Source organism: Moschus berezovskii, chromosome 1, assembly GCF_049115385.1.
Source record: "Moschus berezovskii isolate FMDL1 chromosome 1, NW_MosBer_1.0, whole genome shotgun sequence".
NCBI lineage: Eukaryota > Metazoa > Chordata > Mammalia > Artiodactyla > Moschidae > Moschus > Moschus berezovskii.
In genome coordinates, this window is record NC_142460.1 from 154,339,658 (window position 1) to 154,354,925 (window position 15,268).

The 15,268-nt window shown below is 40.8% G+C and overlaps 1 protein-coding gene across 4 annotated transcripts in view; it reads right to left on the reverse strand.

The window, feature by feature from the left end:
• ARMC8 (armadillo repeat containing 8) overlaps positions 1 to 15,268 on the reverse strand; it is a 104,321-nt gene that overhangs the window by 6,030 nt on the left and 83,023 nt on the right. For all 4 annotated transcript variants that reach the window (XM_055413056.2, XM_055413032.2, XM_055413062.2 and 1 more), the window contains 6 exons: positions 15,001 to 15,087; positions 12,641 to 12,733; positions 10,027 to 10,176; positions 8,536 to 8,631; positions 4,495 to 4,590; positions 228 to 300 (listed from right to left, as the gene is read on the reverse strand). In XM_055413056.2, the coding sequence (XP_055269031.1) occupies positions 228 to 300; positions 4,495 to 4,590; positions 8,536 to 8,631; positions 10,027 to 10,176; positions 12,641 to 12,733; positions 15,001 to 15,087 (595 nt within the window). The remainder of the gene's footprint in view (positions 1 to 227; positions 301 to 4,494; positions 4,591 to 8,535; positions 8,632 to 10,026; positions 10,177 to 12,640; positions 12,734 to 15,000; positions 15,088 to 15,268) is intronic.

Here is a 15,268-nt window from a genome sequence, read left to right on the forward strand (position 1 = left end):
CCTCCAATCCCCACGCTCAGTACTCTGGAACAGTGCTGACTCCAAGGTGGGGACTCAATGCTAGCTAGGCCAGCAGATTCTCATTCATACCTAGGCGACTTCGTTGGGTACTTGGGGCCCAATGAGTGGGTGCCTCTACCCAGGATTTTGAGGCAGCTGATGCCATTCCTGTTTGACACCTTCTTCTCTATAATTTTTTTTCAGAACAAATCTCACCAATCTCTTACCTTCCTCTTCATTCCATACGAGGTTTGATATACAAAACATAGCGGCAAGCTGCAATTTGACATGTGAATGACCCTATTTGATGCAGAAACAGAAAAAAAAAAGGAGGTACTCTCATTTGAGGTAATTTTTTGTAACATACCACAGGCAATTCCTATAGCCTAAAAGTCTGAAGCAGGGGCCTAAAATCCAGATGTCTTGAGGGGTACAAAGTTAGTGCTAATGGGTGAACAGGTTGGGCTAAAGACAACAGAGAGTGGTGGGAAATCTGGTACACCGGGGAGTGAAGGTCTGCCAGGACTCCACACTCAAATTTTAGAGACCCTCTGGCTGGCCAAACAAAACAGCTCAAGGGCCACAGGTGCAGTCTGCAAAACTCAACCCATATACACAGGAACACTGGCCTAGGACAAGTCTATGCTCTTGACTATTCTCTGTCTACATCAGGAAGCGTTCAGGGCCAATAAACTGGATGGATGTGCACTTAATATTTATCCCTTTGGCTACTGATTATCTGATTCAAATTGCTCCTGTTTCAATAGGAACAGCATAAAAAACTTGACTGAGTCTCTACTATTCTTAAGGAGGCTCCTTATTCTTCTTAAACATACTCTCATTTATTTCTCTTAATAATGTACTAAAAGTACAACCATTTTTGCTAAAGTTATTATTTATCCATATAGAGTTCTTTTTCTTAAATGAAAGAGGACCCTAAACGTCTTTACAGATGATTTTTTTGGCTGCACCATGTGGCATGTTAGTTCCCTGACCGGAGGTCAAATCTGCACCCTGCAGTGGACACATGGAGTCCTAACCACTGGACTGCCAGGGAAGTTCATACAGATGATTTTTCAATTGATCAATTAAAAAAATAAAGTTCTCAGTACACTTAAATAACTCATGCATATCTGGGGAATACCATGACACAATATAAGATCAACAGTTTCCTGAAGGCCGGGATGGACTCTACTTGCCATGTAAAACTGTATCTGAACTAAGCAGAGACAAAGGACATGGTTTCCTTCATTAGAATTCTATGGTTGGTGATTCTTTTTCCCTCCTACCTGCCAAGGCTTTTACAGAGCTCTCCAGTTTGGGCTCCACTAAGACAAAACAGAATAAAATGCACCATCTACTCCCAGCATCAGGCCATGAATGAGTATTTGTTGAATAAACAAACTTATTTATATTGCAACACTAAGTATTTACATCCAGAATTCACTCAGTGAATTTTTTTTGAGAAAACAAATTGCTTGATAGAGAAAACTGAAGGGTGAAGTTTTCACTAATTTTAAGTGAAACGTACAGAAAAAATCTCTTCAAAGGAGACAGTACTTATGCAGAGGAAGAATAAAAAATAGGAAGGTGCCAGGTATACAATGATCAAGAGGCACCAAGAAGAAGGAAAAGTTCCTGAAAGGGTTTGCGGTAAGAAGAAATTGTAAAGCTGTGCGTATTGAGAAGGAAAAGCAGAGTGAAATGTGGAGAAGCAGGCATGGCTAACTGTGGGCCCCTGTAGGCCAGAGGAAGGATGGATTTCACTGAGTCGACAGGAAGCCTGAAGGATTTAAGCAGTGGAGGGACAACATCTGATTGACATTTTTGAAGATCATCCAGGCTGAAGGGATTGGAATGACAGTGTAGAGGTGTCTAGGAGGCTACCATGGTCAATAGGGCACGAGAGGCTGTGGCCTGAACTAGGGTGAGGGTTGTGGTGACAGAAAAAAGTCAACAGCATGCAGATCGGTCTTGGGGAAGGCTAACAGGACCTACTGACAAACTGGATTAATGAGGTGAAGGAGCGCAAGAAATCAAGACTGACTCCTAGATGTGAGCAACAGGGTAGATGGCAGAGCCACTATACCGAGACAGAAAAGGTCAGGAGAGGGAAATTCAGGTTTAGGGGAGATACTTAAGAACTGATTTTTAAGCATCAATGTCAAGATGCTCCAGAGAGCCACATGGAGATGCGGAGGAGGCAGGAGGATATGTGAGTCCGGAGCTCTGAAGAGAGGTCTAGGCTGGAGGTATACCCTCCATGTGGCCCTTGGATCTTGCTCCCCTCATGAAGAAAAGAACCAGCATTTGTAAAACTGTAGACATCATCGGAGTAGCTTCTTGTCAAGGCTTTTGAAGGCCATGTTGTTGTGTTTTGCATTGCTTGGTATCAATGTAAATACTATAATGACTATAATACTATAATGACAGTGTAAAAACTATAATGACTAATCTATCAGAACTGACTACTGAACTGGAGCCCAGAAACCAAACAAAGAACAGAGATGACAGTCAAAGCGATGGGAGTGGATGAAGTTCCCTAAACCAGTGGTTCTCAACTCTGGTTAAACATAAGAACCACCTGGGAGACTTAAAAAAAAAAAACTGATGCCCAGGCTACACCCCAGAACTATTAAATCAGAATCTCATGAGGAAAGGGACAAAACAACAGTCTTTGCAAGTTCCCTCCACTATGCAACAGAGGTACTGAACCATCAATCTCAGTACCATATGAGGAAGAGAAGAGAAGAGAGTCCAGGGCTAAGAAAGGAGGCATAATGTCATGGAAGCCAGGGGAAAAGAATGTTTCCAGGAGAAGGAAACAGCCAGCTGAGTTGAAATCTGCTGTGAATGAGGTAAGATGAGGAAAGAAAACTAGCCTTTGGACTTGGCATCATGGAGTCAATGGTGATGTTAACTGGAACAGTTTGAGTTGAGCAATGGGGGTGGAGGCCAGATGAAGTGGGCTAGAGAGTGAATTTAGAGGTGAGGAAGGAGGGAGCACATTCAGAAGATGCTCTTGAGAAGTCTGGCCCTGAACAGCAGCAGAGAGACAGGTGTCCTTGATGGGCGTGGGAAGTACAGAGAAAACTTTAAAAGATTACGGCGATCCTATGTGGATCTGGTATTGGAAAGGCAGTGGAGTTCTGGGTTGCAGTTGCACTTTTCTATTCATCAAACACTTACCAAACATACACTTGAAGGCTAGGCACTGTACAAGGTGATAGATATACAACTGTACACAGAACTGACACAATCCTTGCCCTCGTGAAGCTTATGCTCAGTAGGTCCACTAACAAACAGCTATAAGGGGAGATGATTGAGCTAAGTGCTCTGAAGGGAACAGGATGCAGTAACAAAGAATAACCTGCACAGACAAGAGTCCAGGAGGAAGTGTCAGCTGAACTAAGATCCAGCAGGAGAGAAGGCACCCCATGAAGGAATGGGGAGAAGAGTGCTCCAGGCAGAGGGGCGGGCACGTGTGATGGTCCTGAGGCAGGAAAGAACATGCATGGCCTCTCTGAAGAACAACAAGAGGCCACACTAGTGAACAAAGGTATGAGGGAAAATAAAGGAGCTGGGGGCACAGGTGAGTCAGGTCATACAGGACTTCACAGGCAGCAAAAGGTTGGGGGAGGATGGATTTTATTCAAAGTGTAATAGGGAACCACTGAAGGGCTTTGGCTTCTATTTCCTTCACAAAACAAAAGGTGAGGTCACCCCTAGGAGTGATGAGGGAGAGAGGAGGTGAGGTCTAAAGAATGAGAAGGTAAGAGCCTATTCTTGCAGAGAATGGAGGCCCCCGCATGCTGGAGAAGCACAGGAGGACACTAAGCAGTGCTGAGTGCACACGTGGGTGTGAATTTAACAAGAAACCAGTCCGTCTGGTTTTGTGCCTTTCTCTATAGTTGTTAACTCCACCATGCAGGCAAAGAGAAGACATGTTCATCCACAGTTAGGGTTTCCCTAGGAGACACTGACAGAAAAGAGAGGAAGCGTGTCTAACTTCCAGATTTTGGCAAGGGGAGTTTCTGGTGAGGACAAGATCCCAGGTAAGGCTTTGGCAGTACATAGCTGAGGTGTCTACAGGTAGGTAGCAGATTATGATTGAAAGCAAACTGGTCAAAGAACAAGAGCCAGACGTACCAGAGACTAGAGGGTTCATCTGCACAGGACTGAAGCTTTGAGAGGGAAGATAGGATTAGGGGCGCTGAGAGAAGGCCAAGGGCCCAAGTTCTTCACTGTGTAAGAGGGTGCAATCAGATGACAGGGTGAAAAATGGGGTGACGAGTGGGAACACTGCCCAGTCGTGCAAGCCTCAAGGGCTTGGCGTTGTTTCATTTTTCAGGATGGAAGAGGATTTCTGGAATTGGTTACAGAGGAGTCTATTCTTTGTTTAGTTTCTGCACAATTTGTTCTGAGCTATCAGCACTACCTGTCCTCGCCTTCTAATGTGTAGCTAGTGTAGTCATGCCAGGGACAAAGGCCTACCATATAATACTTGATTTTCTGCAGGATGTCATCATTGGTCATAATAAGTTCTTTTGCTGTTGTCCCATCTGCTATGTTGGCTAAGATGCACAGTGTCTGGAAAAGAACAAAGGGCAGGAGGTCAGGAAAGTTCTGAAGTCCCCAGACTCAAGCTCTTTCAAGAACCTGGGCAATTTCCCACCTTCAGTACATGTCCTGATTCTCACATTCCCCTCCGAATGCCCTGATTTCTTATCCCCTAACGTTACTGCCCAAAAAAGTAACCACACCTAAGAAAAGTCTGCCTTAGGTAGATGAGAACCCAAATGCTTCAGAGGCTTCTTTCTGGGCACAAGCCATCACTGCTAGGCAAAGGCAGCTACGGTCACGTTATCACATAAATCAAAGGGAAAATGTAATTTATTAATATTTTCTTGAAAATTTCATATTTAAGAGGCACTCTTACCACTAACCCATGAGGTTTCCTCAAAGCGGTAGTCCCTTGTGTTATAACTTCCCCTACTCCCCCTTCTAGACGCTACTTGTCTCCAAGCCCATGACCTTCGAGATAAAGACCTGACCATGTCCACTAGCCTCATAAGATAAGGACCTCTTGACTTTTTGGAACTGTACCAGAGGAACAGAAAGGGAAGGGAGCTGGTCCAGGTTGGCCTAATGTGGAGGGTGGAGGGAGCCTGTGCCAGGTGGCCCTCTTGAGGACAGTGCCCACCCTGGTACTGGAAGAAGAGCCTGTTCTTGTCAGTTGTTACATCCTCACAGTCAGGCCAGCAGGTGGCAGGGATTAAGGTAAAGGTGAAGGGCCTGGGGCAGGGATGGGGCAGGGATACTGAGCCAGTGCCAGCCCCAGCAATTCCACAAACACTGGCCAAGCACCTGTAATGTGCCTGAACTCTGCCCACTCCACTGGGCAACAGGCTGTGCTAGGAACAGGACACACTCCCTAACTCCAAAGGCAAACACACAGTTACATTTTACTGTGGTGTACCTGAGGTGAAAACAGAACTGAGAAAGCACTAAGTCTATCTGTGTGATAACACAAGGGCAGGGAAGGGCCAGGGAAGGTTTCTTGGAGAAAGTGACACCAAGTCCACGAGCACAGGAAGGAATCACTCAAAGAAAAGTGACCAGAGGTGGGGATGGGATCTGAATTCAAATATATTTTCTCCAATTTTAACCTTTTTCTTTGCTAGACTTTAGTTAGTTAAGCTTATAGGTTATATAGCTAATTGAAGAGGATGTTTTCTTCCTATGGCCCAAACCCTCAAATATCTTAAAGGGTATATGGTCTTATTTTTCCTGGGTTAACACCACCACAGTGATTAGATTGTTAAGGAGTGAGTACTGAGGTTGTCCCTAGGATACAGGAAACAGAAAATGGACCATTTATGATCCAAGGCACTGCTGTTGCTGCTGCTGCTAAGTCGCTTCAGTCGTGTCCGACTCTGTGCGACCCCATAGATGGCAGCCCACTAGGCTCCCCCGTCCCTGGGATTCTCCAGGCAAGAACACTGGAGTGGGTTGCCATTTCCTTCTCCAATGCATGAAAGTGAAAAGTGAAAGTGAAGTCGCTCAGTCATGTCCAATTCTTAACGATCCCACGGACTGCAGCCCACCAGGCTCCTCCGTCCAAGCACTGGGGGACTATTATTCCAGGGTGCTTAGATCATAATGAGGAGACCCTGATATGACCCACAAGTGGGAGAGAGATGACCCGAGGAAAACGTCAGATTTCAGTGACCTGGTACATGGTGAGCCTGTCAGAAGTCTCGACAGGCACAACACCCATGAATTTTTCAGGACTGAGGAGACAGCAAAGGGGAAAAACAGGATTGGACTCTAACTATGGATAAGAATTTAGACTCACCTAGGGAAGAACTACCTCTCTCTTACCTACTAGGACAAGGGATATAAGAGAGGATTTCAGGAAACAGCCCTCAGAATAGACTAGGCCAGCAAGATAGGCAAATGATTCCCCTTCTTGCAGGTTAGAATACACCCACGCATCCCCAGGCTTGACCAGCATGGTAGAGTGAGCTACAGTTCTGCTCTTAAGCCCACACACTCCTACTGTGAATATTCTGATGGAGACAAGAAACCAAATCTTAAAGAGACTAATCAGTTCTTGGGCCAAGCCAATTTAACACATGAGCTCGGGAGCAGAGCACACACATGCATGCTTTCATGTGAACAACTGGAAATCAATGATACAGAGTAATAAGGGGCAAATTATGGCCTGTGGGCTGAACACAACCCAACCCAATACCTGTTTTGGTAAATAAAGTTTTACTGGAAGACAGCCACGTCTACTTGCTTACATATTGTTTACACCTGATTTCAGGTTACAACATCGCAGTTAAGAAGCTGCTACAGAGACTGTATAGCCTGCCAACTTAAAATATTTACCTAGCCCTTTGCAGAAACAGTGTGCTAAACCCCTGAAATGGATAATGCAGTTTCAGTATGATGCTGAATAGGAGTGGTTAGAATGGAACACTTCTTGTGTTCCTGTGGGACAGATAGACATGTTCACTGTCTTGATCACACTGACTGTTTCATGGCATATACACATGTCAACTTATCACACTGTATGCTTTAAATATATGTACCTTATTGTATATTGATATACCTCAATAAAATAGAAAAAGAGAATGTATCTTTGATTCTTTTGAGAGGAATTAAACTTCTAGCTAAAAAGCAGGCAGTTTAAACCTCCCCATAGTCACCCACACTTCCCATTACCCAAACCTGTGTGGGCGGGTATCACTGATGCTGCCGAAACACCTTATTGTCGTTGGTCTTTTTCTTCGCCCCCATCCGCATCTTGCCTCACCTTTCTACCTTGCTTCATTTTTCAAGTTGGTGGAATTCTATCTAGGTGAGCTGTCTTTACAGACAAATTTCTATGCTCTCCATGTAGAATAGTTTATTTTGAACACTGCGTCTTCTTTATTGTGTTCTAGAAATGAATCTCATTTACCCTAACTTCAGTGATGCCTAGAAGATCATAGTTTTTCTGTGTTCCATTTTTGTTCATCAAAAAACATAGTTGTTCATTATTGAATTTCAATAAGAAGCATCTAAAATGTCTGTCTAAAATCACTCTGTCAAAGCTACCACTTTTTTTGCTCACAAATTCCAACAAAGCTCCCAAGTCCTACTACTCTTGCCTCCTGGACTGCTCTTCTGAAGCCTGATGAATTGCTTTAACTCAGGAACACAGAGGGTAAGGAAGTGGGCCCTGCAGTTAGACTTTGGGTCCAACTCTCCACAGATGATCTTGGGCAAGTTTCTTCCATACATTTAAGTGTACAGCTCAATGAACTGTGAAATGAACACACCCATAGAGCCAACATTTAAGTCAGAAAGTTGAACATTACCATTATCTCAGATCTTATGTTAAAAATATGTGTGCAGGTGACTTTTTCTGACAAAATTTCACATATACTATATTAAAAATCTTGTAATAAACCCCAGGAACTAGAGAAAAGTAATTCCCAAACTGTTCCCTAATGAACATACAGCCTCTGTACTTTTATGTCTATCCTAAACTTGCCCTATTGAAACACAACAGAAAGAAGGGATATGGGATAGAAATAAGGAAGAGGGATGGATGAGAGTAAAGAAATAAAAGATGTCTCCAGCATAAGGGGTTTTTCATCAGGAAGTTGCAGGAATTTGGTTCAGAGCATAGTGATATGGAAGGCTAGAAATGTGAACCCTGGGAAAAGGATTCACTCTAAGATGGTCAGAGGTGTCCATCCCCATAGTGACAGACAGTATATATAGTGCATGACACAGAGGGTAAAACTATAGACTCTGCTCATGTCTTCTTCCATTCCAGGAGGAAGAATTCTTGAAAAGAGTTTCAAGGGTGGTGGAGGGTGTTTTCCTTCAGACCCTTCCTGTGTCTATAGCACTTCTGAACTCAGCACGGTCTTTTGCAACAGAGTAACTCAGGAGGTTCCTAACTATGATTCCTCTTGGTACTCACACTCAAAAGATATTCTCAAAAAAAAAAAAAAAAAAAAAAGGAACACATACCTGCTCTTTGACTTCAATGTTATGCTCCCCTTCCAAAATAAGGGTGACGGCTTGCATAATTTGCTTTCCATGAGTACTCATTATTTTATCTATGTGCTGCAAAACAATGGGAAATCCACAGTTATCATCTGGAGAACAAAGAAAAAGATAATAGGAAAGAACAGAAGGCTTCCAAAAGTTAAACAATACAGTGCAGTACACAACTGCTTCAAAGAAAATACCATGAGTATAGAACCAGAGACCACAGAACCATGTTTACAAGTATATTGTTGCTGTTCAGTTGTTAATTTGTGTCCAACTCTTTGCAACCTCATGGACTGCAGCATTCCAGGCTTCTCTGTCCTCCACTATCTCCCAGTTTGCTCAAATTCAAGTCAATTTATTGCGTGCTGCCTATATAATGTGTTTTTTTTTTTAATAAAAAAAAAATTGAAGGTTTGTGTTAACAGTGTGGAGCAAGTCTATCGGTGCCATTTTTTCAACAGCATTATTTTTTAATTAGGGCATGTTAACAATATATTTTCTTCTTAAGACATAATGCTTATTACATGCTTAACAGACTACAGTGCAATGTAAATATAACTTTTATATGCACTGGGAAATCAAAAAAATTCTTGTGACTTGTTTTATTGCAGTGGTCTGGAAACCAAAACCAGCAGTATCTCCAAGGTGTGCCTGTATTATGTTGTGAAATATCTTGCCTTCAATTTTTTGCTGTTGATGACTTCAAGATGAAGATAGCAGAGACTTGGCCTGACAGAATATAGAATTGCAATCACTGAGGATTCTTGAGCTCAAAGATACTAAATAGAAAGGAAGCTTAAAAAATGGATGGGGGAGGGAGAGAAGCCAGGGACTTAGAAAATATGGTGTAGATTTACTAATACTCTTTTGGGGTCCAAATGTACAGAAAGGACTCAGAACACAAGTGATGCACACAGAAGGGAACCACCATGTTTCTTTATTGGCCTGAAGGCCACAGACCCTGTTGCTTAGGGAACATTAGAGAACAGCAAGAAAGACCCCACAACAAGGCTCAGCCTCTCCTGATCTGACATATGCCCACTGCTCTCCATGCTGACACCTCGAGAGGTCAGTCCAGTCAATGCGGGCAAGGAAATGGCACTGAGGAGTCTCTCAAGGGACAGAAGCTCAGGCCCCAGAGATTAAGCAATTTAGGCAGATGAGAAAACCCATTCTGGCTGGCAAACCAAGTCAGAATAAAGCAACAAAGGTAGGCTCCCATCCAGCATGTAGGACTAAGAGGGGGAGACAGGACAGGCAGTGCAGGAGTGGAGGCCACATGGTGAAGCAGCTCCTGAACACCTCGGAAGGTGACAGGTCTAAATATCAACTCCTAGCTTCTCTGGCAAGGGCAGTCCTTGGATCATAACTTCTGGGCAGATGATGATGGGAGCAGAGAGGCAGGGCAGTGCTCTGTAGTGTATATGCCAAGCTAGTTAATCTGGAAACTGGGGTGATTTTACTTACAGGGCGAGTAGAGAGTAGGTTTCTAAGAAGTCCCAATGTCTTCATCAGCACATTCAAATCTGAATCTGATAATAACCGGAAGAGCTGTTCAGTACTCAAGCTTCGCAAAATATCTGCTTTTATTTTTTGTTCAGCCTGAAATGCCATATTCTGGAAGGATTAAAGAAGTTTTAAGAATCACATCTACATTTGCTTTATTAAATTATATTTTAATAATAATTCTGATAATTTTCAAAGTATAAACAGAATCTGCAGAAAATCCTTAAGGATAAAATCATGTTACTTTTCTAATTCCTGTTAATCACCTATAATTCCGTCTGTCAAGAGAAAAGTTAACTGTTACTTCTATACATACTCCTCAATAAGAAATACAACCACTTTCTGACATGGCATTTTCATGTTTTAAGATTTCTCAAATAAATACAAAATATACTATTATAATTTTTAAAATTTCATTTATTTAGTTCAATTTATTTAAACTACAAAAACAAAACAGTTCACTCATTTCTCCCACCCTCATCCCACCTCTGGAACCACCAATCTGTTCTCTGTATCCACGAGCTTGGTGATTATTTTCAAGAATACCCTTCTGGCTATCAAGTTGCTTTCTGTGCACTTCAATAACAAAATGACTGCTAACAACTATACTGTGACAAGTACTTTGAGAAGGACTTAAAGCTACTCCTCTAGTATGCATGAAAATAGACAGCGGGTTTTGTTAACTTTACTGGCACAAACCACCTACTGCATTCACAGTTCTCTGTTAGTGCTGATGTGGTTGGCTATATCAGGCAGGAGGTTCTCGGGGGTGGAGATATACCCAAGACCAGTAGCCCCAGATGGCCAGGAGCTATTTTTGCTCCTTTTTCTCCTTTCTGGACATATTATAGATTACCCTAGCTAACCTGAAGCTATAACAACATGTCTGAAGGAAAAAAAAAAAAAGGCAAATTCCAAATAATTCATAAATCAACTTCTGGTTTAAAAATCTCTTGTAAACTAGAGACTTACTATAATATGTGGTTATTGCCCTCCAGGAACTTTTTGAAATTAAGGATCTAAGACACATAAAAGATGAAATTCCGAATAGAGGCAACATGTCAGAGCAAAAAGAGTACTCGGCTGGGTGTCAAGAAACCCAGGCCAAAGAGTATTCCAAGGTTTTACATTCTGTGAACGAGAACATAATAGCTGATAATAAGGAGATTGATGAGAATAAGAGAGTTAATATGAATTTGAAGAGTGGGATAAGTATATTTTTCAGCATTAAAACTGTACTTGTCAGAGAGCCCTCAAATGAAGTCCCATTAGCCTCTGAAGTGACAACCTGGGAAACAGGGAACAATTCTATCTGGAAATGCATATTTCAAAGCAACCTCTTCCGTGAGGGGAGCTGAAACCATGAGAGTAGATGAAGTCCCTGAAACTATAGTGTAAAGGGAAGTGGAAACTGGGAAATGAAACTTGGGAGAATGTCTCCTGAGAAAAAGCTTGAAAAGGAGGCTGAGTACAAAGTGAGGGGGGAAAAAATTCCTGGGAAAGAGTTTCAAGAAAGAGAATTCCAAAAGCTGTTAAGAAGAAAAATAACTGAATCTGATATACTAAGTGCTTTCCTGAAAGATGATTATTTCCATCCCCAAATTTGGGTGAAAAGACAGCAGACACAGCACAGTACCAGAGGATGAACATGGGCCGGGGACAGGCCCAGAACCCATTTCTAGCATGTATTAGCTGTGAGGCCTTAGATGATTCATTTACCCTCTAAATTCTATTTTCCCAATTGCAAGGTGGATCTATACCAATATAAAGTAAAATAAAAATTACAGATAGCAAGTATAAACTCTTAGCTTATTAGTTTCTGGCATACTGGATTGAATTATAACTGCTATAATTACATTTAAAAAATTCATGTAGAATTATGCTTTATTTTCAATTTCAATAGATTTTATTTGAAAAAATTTTAAGGAAAAATGGTTTTCTAACTGCATAGTTACACAGTTTTAGAATTCAGATTATTACAAGTTATTCACCAGAAACTGCTAACAAATTATTGAGCATGTATACCCTAACTCTCTTACCTTGGGTAAGTTGTTCAACCACTCTGTGCTTAGTTTTCTCAGCTGTAAAATATGTATACTCTAGCTTACTTCACATGGAGAAGGAAATGGCAACCCACTCCAGTGTTCTTGCCTGGAGTATCCCAGGGATGGGGGAGCCTGGTGGGCTTCCGTCTATGGGGTCACACAGAGTCGAACATGACTGAAGTGACTTAGCAGCAGCAGCAGCTTACTTCACAAAGACGTTTTAAAGGAGACACAAAACCACCCTGTAAAGTACGTAACTCTACACAGATATCAATGAGTTCATGATGAGGAAAACTTTTTCCCCTAAATGCTACTTTTCTTAATAAATAGGAGAACCAAGGAACACTGTGGCCAAGCAACTTGCTTATATTCAAATCTGAAAAGTGAATGAAATCTTTTAGGTCCTAAGTCTTTAGAAAACTGAGCTAAAAGAGTTAAGATTTTTAAAAAAAGAAAATTTCAGACATTCCAAATAAAACATTCCTTAATTTTAACTTCAGTAACTGCTTTCTCCTCTTTGTGAAACATACCATTAAAGCCCAAATTCCATTCACTCGTAAAGCAGGATTTTCACTTTGGGTTAGTCCACAAAGTAGCTCTACAGCTCCTGATTCTAAAATTGGCTGTGATTGGAAAGGAGAAAAAACAGTTTTAAAGTCAGGTTTGTAAATGAAGTGTATATAATATACACAGCCTGGCACTCTATTTCTTTCCTCCTCTTACCAATTCCAAGCAACCTTCACAAGGCAGGGAGTGAGGTGGCTACAAAAATCACCTTGAGAAGGGCAAGTGTAGGGACAATGACTCTGTCACAGATCCAAAAGCCAAAGTAAAGCCTGTTGTCTGCTTTTTCCCTGTAGTCCTGAAAGACTCAGGAGATATCCTACTTCTATGTACGTTCACTCTTGCCCTTACGATCTGTTACCTAGTTCCACACTCTCCCTACCCTCCTCTGAGACAGCCACTCCCTGCTCTGTTGCAGCATGTGTCCCAGTGTTCTTCACAAACTGTGACTATGAAGCAACATGGTTGGTTTACAACAGAACTAACTTCTTTCCAAATTGTTAATCTTATTCATCGATGTGCTGCAGAATTCAGCTTTTGGAACTACTTTCAGGACTACCTATCAATTATACAAGCAAAATAGTCTTGTACTTTTATAGTCAACTATAGGTATATTTAGTCAAATATTTTAGGTATTAAATGTGATACATTTTATACCTAAAATAGCATGTGTTAGTCTGATGACTTGCTTTATTTATGATACTTGGCTGAAAATAGGTTTTGATAGTTTCTAAAAAATTCAAACCTTAGAGGACAGATTTACCATCACCAATGAATGCTTAAAAGGTCTATTTTTGAAGTGGGTTCTAGAAATGTCTTAAGCAATTCAGACTTGCATACCAAGACAAAGGTCAGTGCCTTTCAAGATGACATTTTTGAAGAAAAATACACTTTATTAGTACAAACTGTACAGTTTAAAAAAACTTTTTATTTTAAAATAAGTTTAAACTTATAAGGTAGCAAGACCAATTTAAGGAACTTCCATATATTCTTTTCCCAGACTCACCAATTTTTAACATGCTGCCATATTTGTTTTATCATTATGTCTCGCATTCTACACACCCATATCCTATTATTTATCCTTTTTCTGAACCATTTAAAAGTAGGATGAAAACATCATGCCACTTTACCCTGAATACCTCAATGAGTATTTCCTAAGAACAAGAATATTCTCTTAGATAACCACAGAACAGTTACCAAATTCAGAGAAACTGACAGTAAAACAATACTTTTATTGAAACTAGTCCATATTCCAATTGTGTCAACTAGCCCAATAAATGCTTATACCATTTCCTTTCCTTACAGTTAAGAATCCAGTTTATTTTTAATACTAAAAAATCAATCATGTTAATGACTCTACACCAGAGCCCATCTACCTTCCTTTCTAGCTAGACCCTAAATATTCTGAAGGTAGCTGTTCAGGATGTCACACTGACTGCAACCACATCATCCTCGGCAGAGACAGGTGTTCTGGTGTCCTATCCTGCCTCCCCTTCCTTCAGAACAACTACCAGTCTTCCCACTTTGTCCCAAGAATTCCGCTTGCTGAATGATGGTCTCTGAACTACCACCTCATTACTAACGTCTTCCTAAATACCAGTTCAAAGCCTGAAGGATTACAGTGCAGGAAAGAAATTCACCAAAATGGGACACTAAATGCACTCAATAACGGATGGTGTCCAAACCTAGCTCATGACTAGGCAGGCCAGAGATATTTCAACACTGTAAAACTAATTCTATCAGGTAACCTCTTCCTTTTATTAAAGTTTATTTCCATTTTCTCTATCATAAAAACAATGCATGTACAAACAATTTATAAAATGCATATAAGGGGGAAAAAAAATCCCAAATGTAAACCCTCCCTAAATAAGTACCATTAACATTAAAAAGATTACTTTTCAAGATAAAGCTTAAAAAAAAAAAAAGATTACTTTTCAGTACCAGCAGTTATCTCCTTGCAATGCCATGTAATCTTGGTTTACAAAATTGGGTCTTAATTTATTCTTTAGTAAATATAAATTTGAAAATAGTCTATTACTTGTGTAATTATTTTCTACATTTACAATTTTAGACAGTTCAGATTGACTATAAGATATTATAGCTTATTTATAAAATAAATTGCATATGCCAGGCAGAGAAGGGAAAACAGGGAATGACGACTATATTTTTAAATTAATTTAATCCCCCCCCAACACCCAACATCTAAACAATTCAGAAGCAGTTTTAAACTCCAATCTTCAAATTTTAATGTCAACTACTGTGAAAATTATTTAACTAAGCTCTAGACTGGGCAGAAGTCATCTAGGAAGAGAAAATCAACACAAACCTCTTTGCTTGGAGAAAATTCAAGAAGGAGATTGCATAGCATGGACGATGCTACTACTAGGATTTCATCTGGTGCATTTTGTAAAACCTATGGAATTAAAAAAAAAAGGATACTATTAATAGTTTGCAATCATGCAGGTGAGATCATCAGAATAAATGAGAACAAAAACAATTTATCTTTTAATCTGATTTCTCATCTTGGAGAGACAGGAAAGATCCACTTGACACTGAGTGAGACTTTACCTAGTGCTGTCATTATGACTGACTAA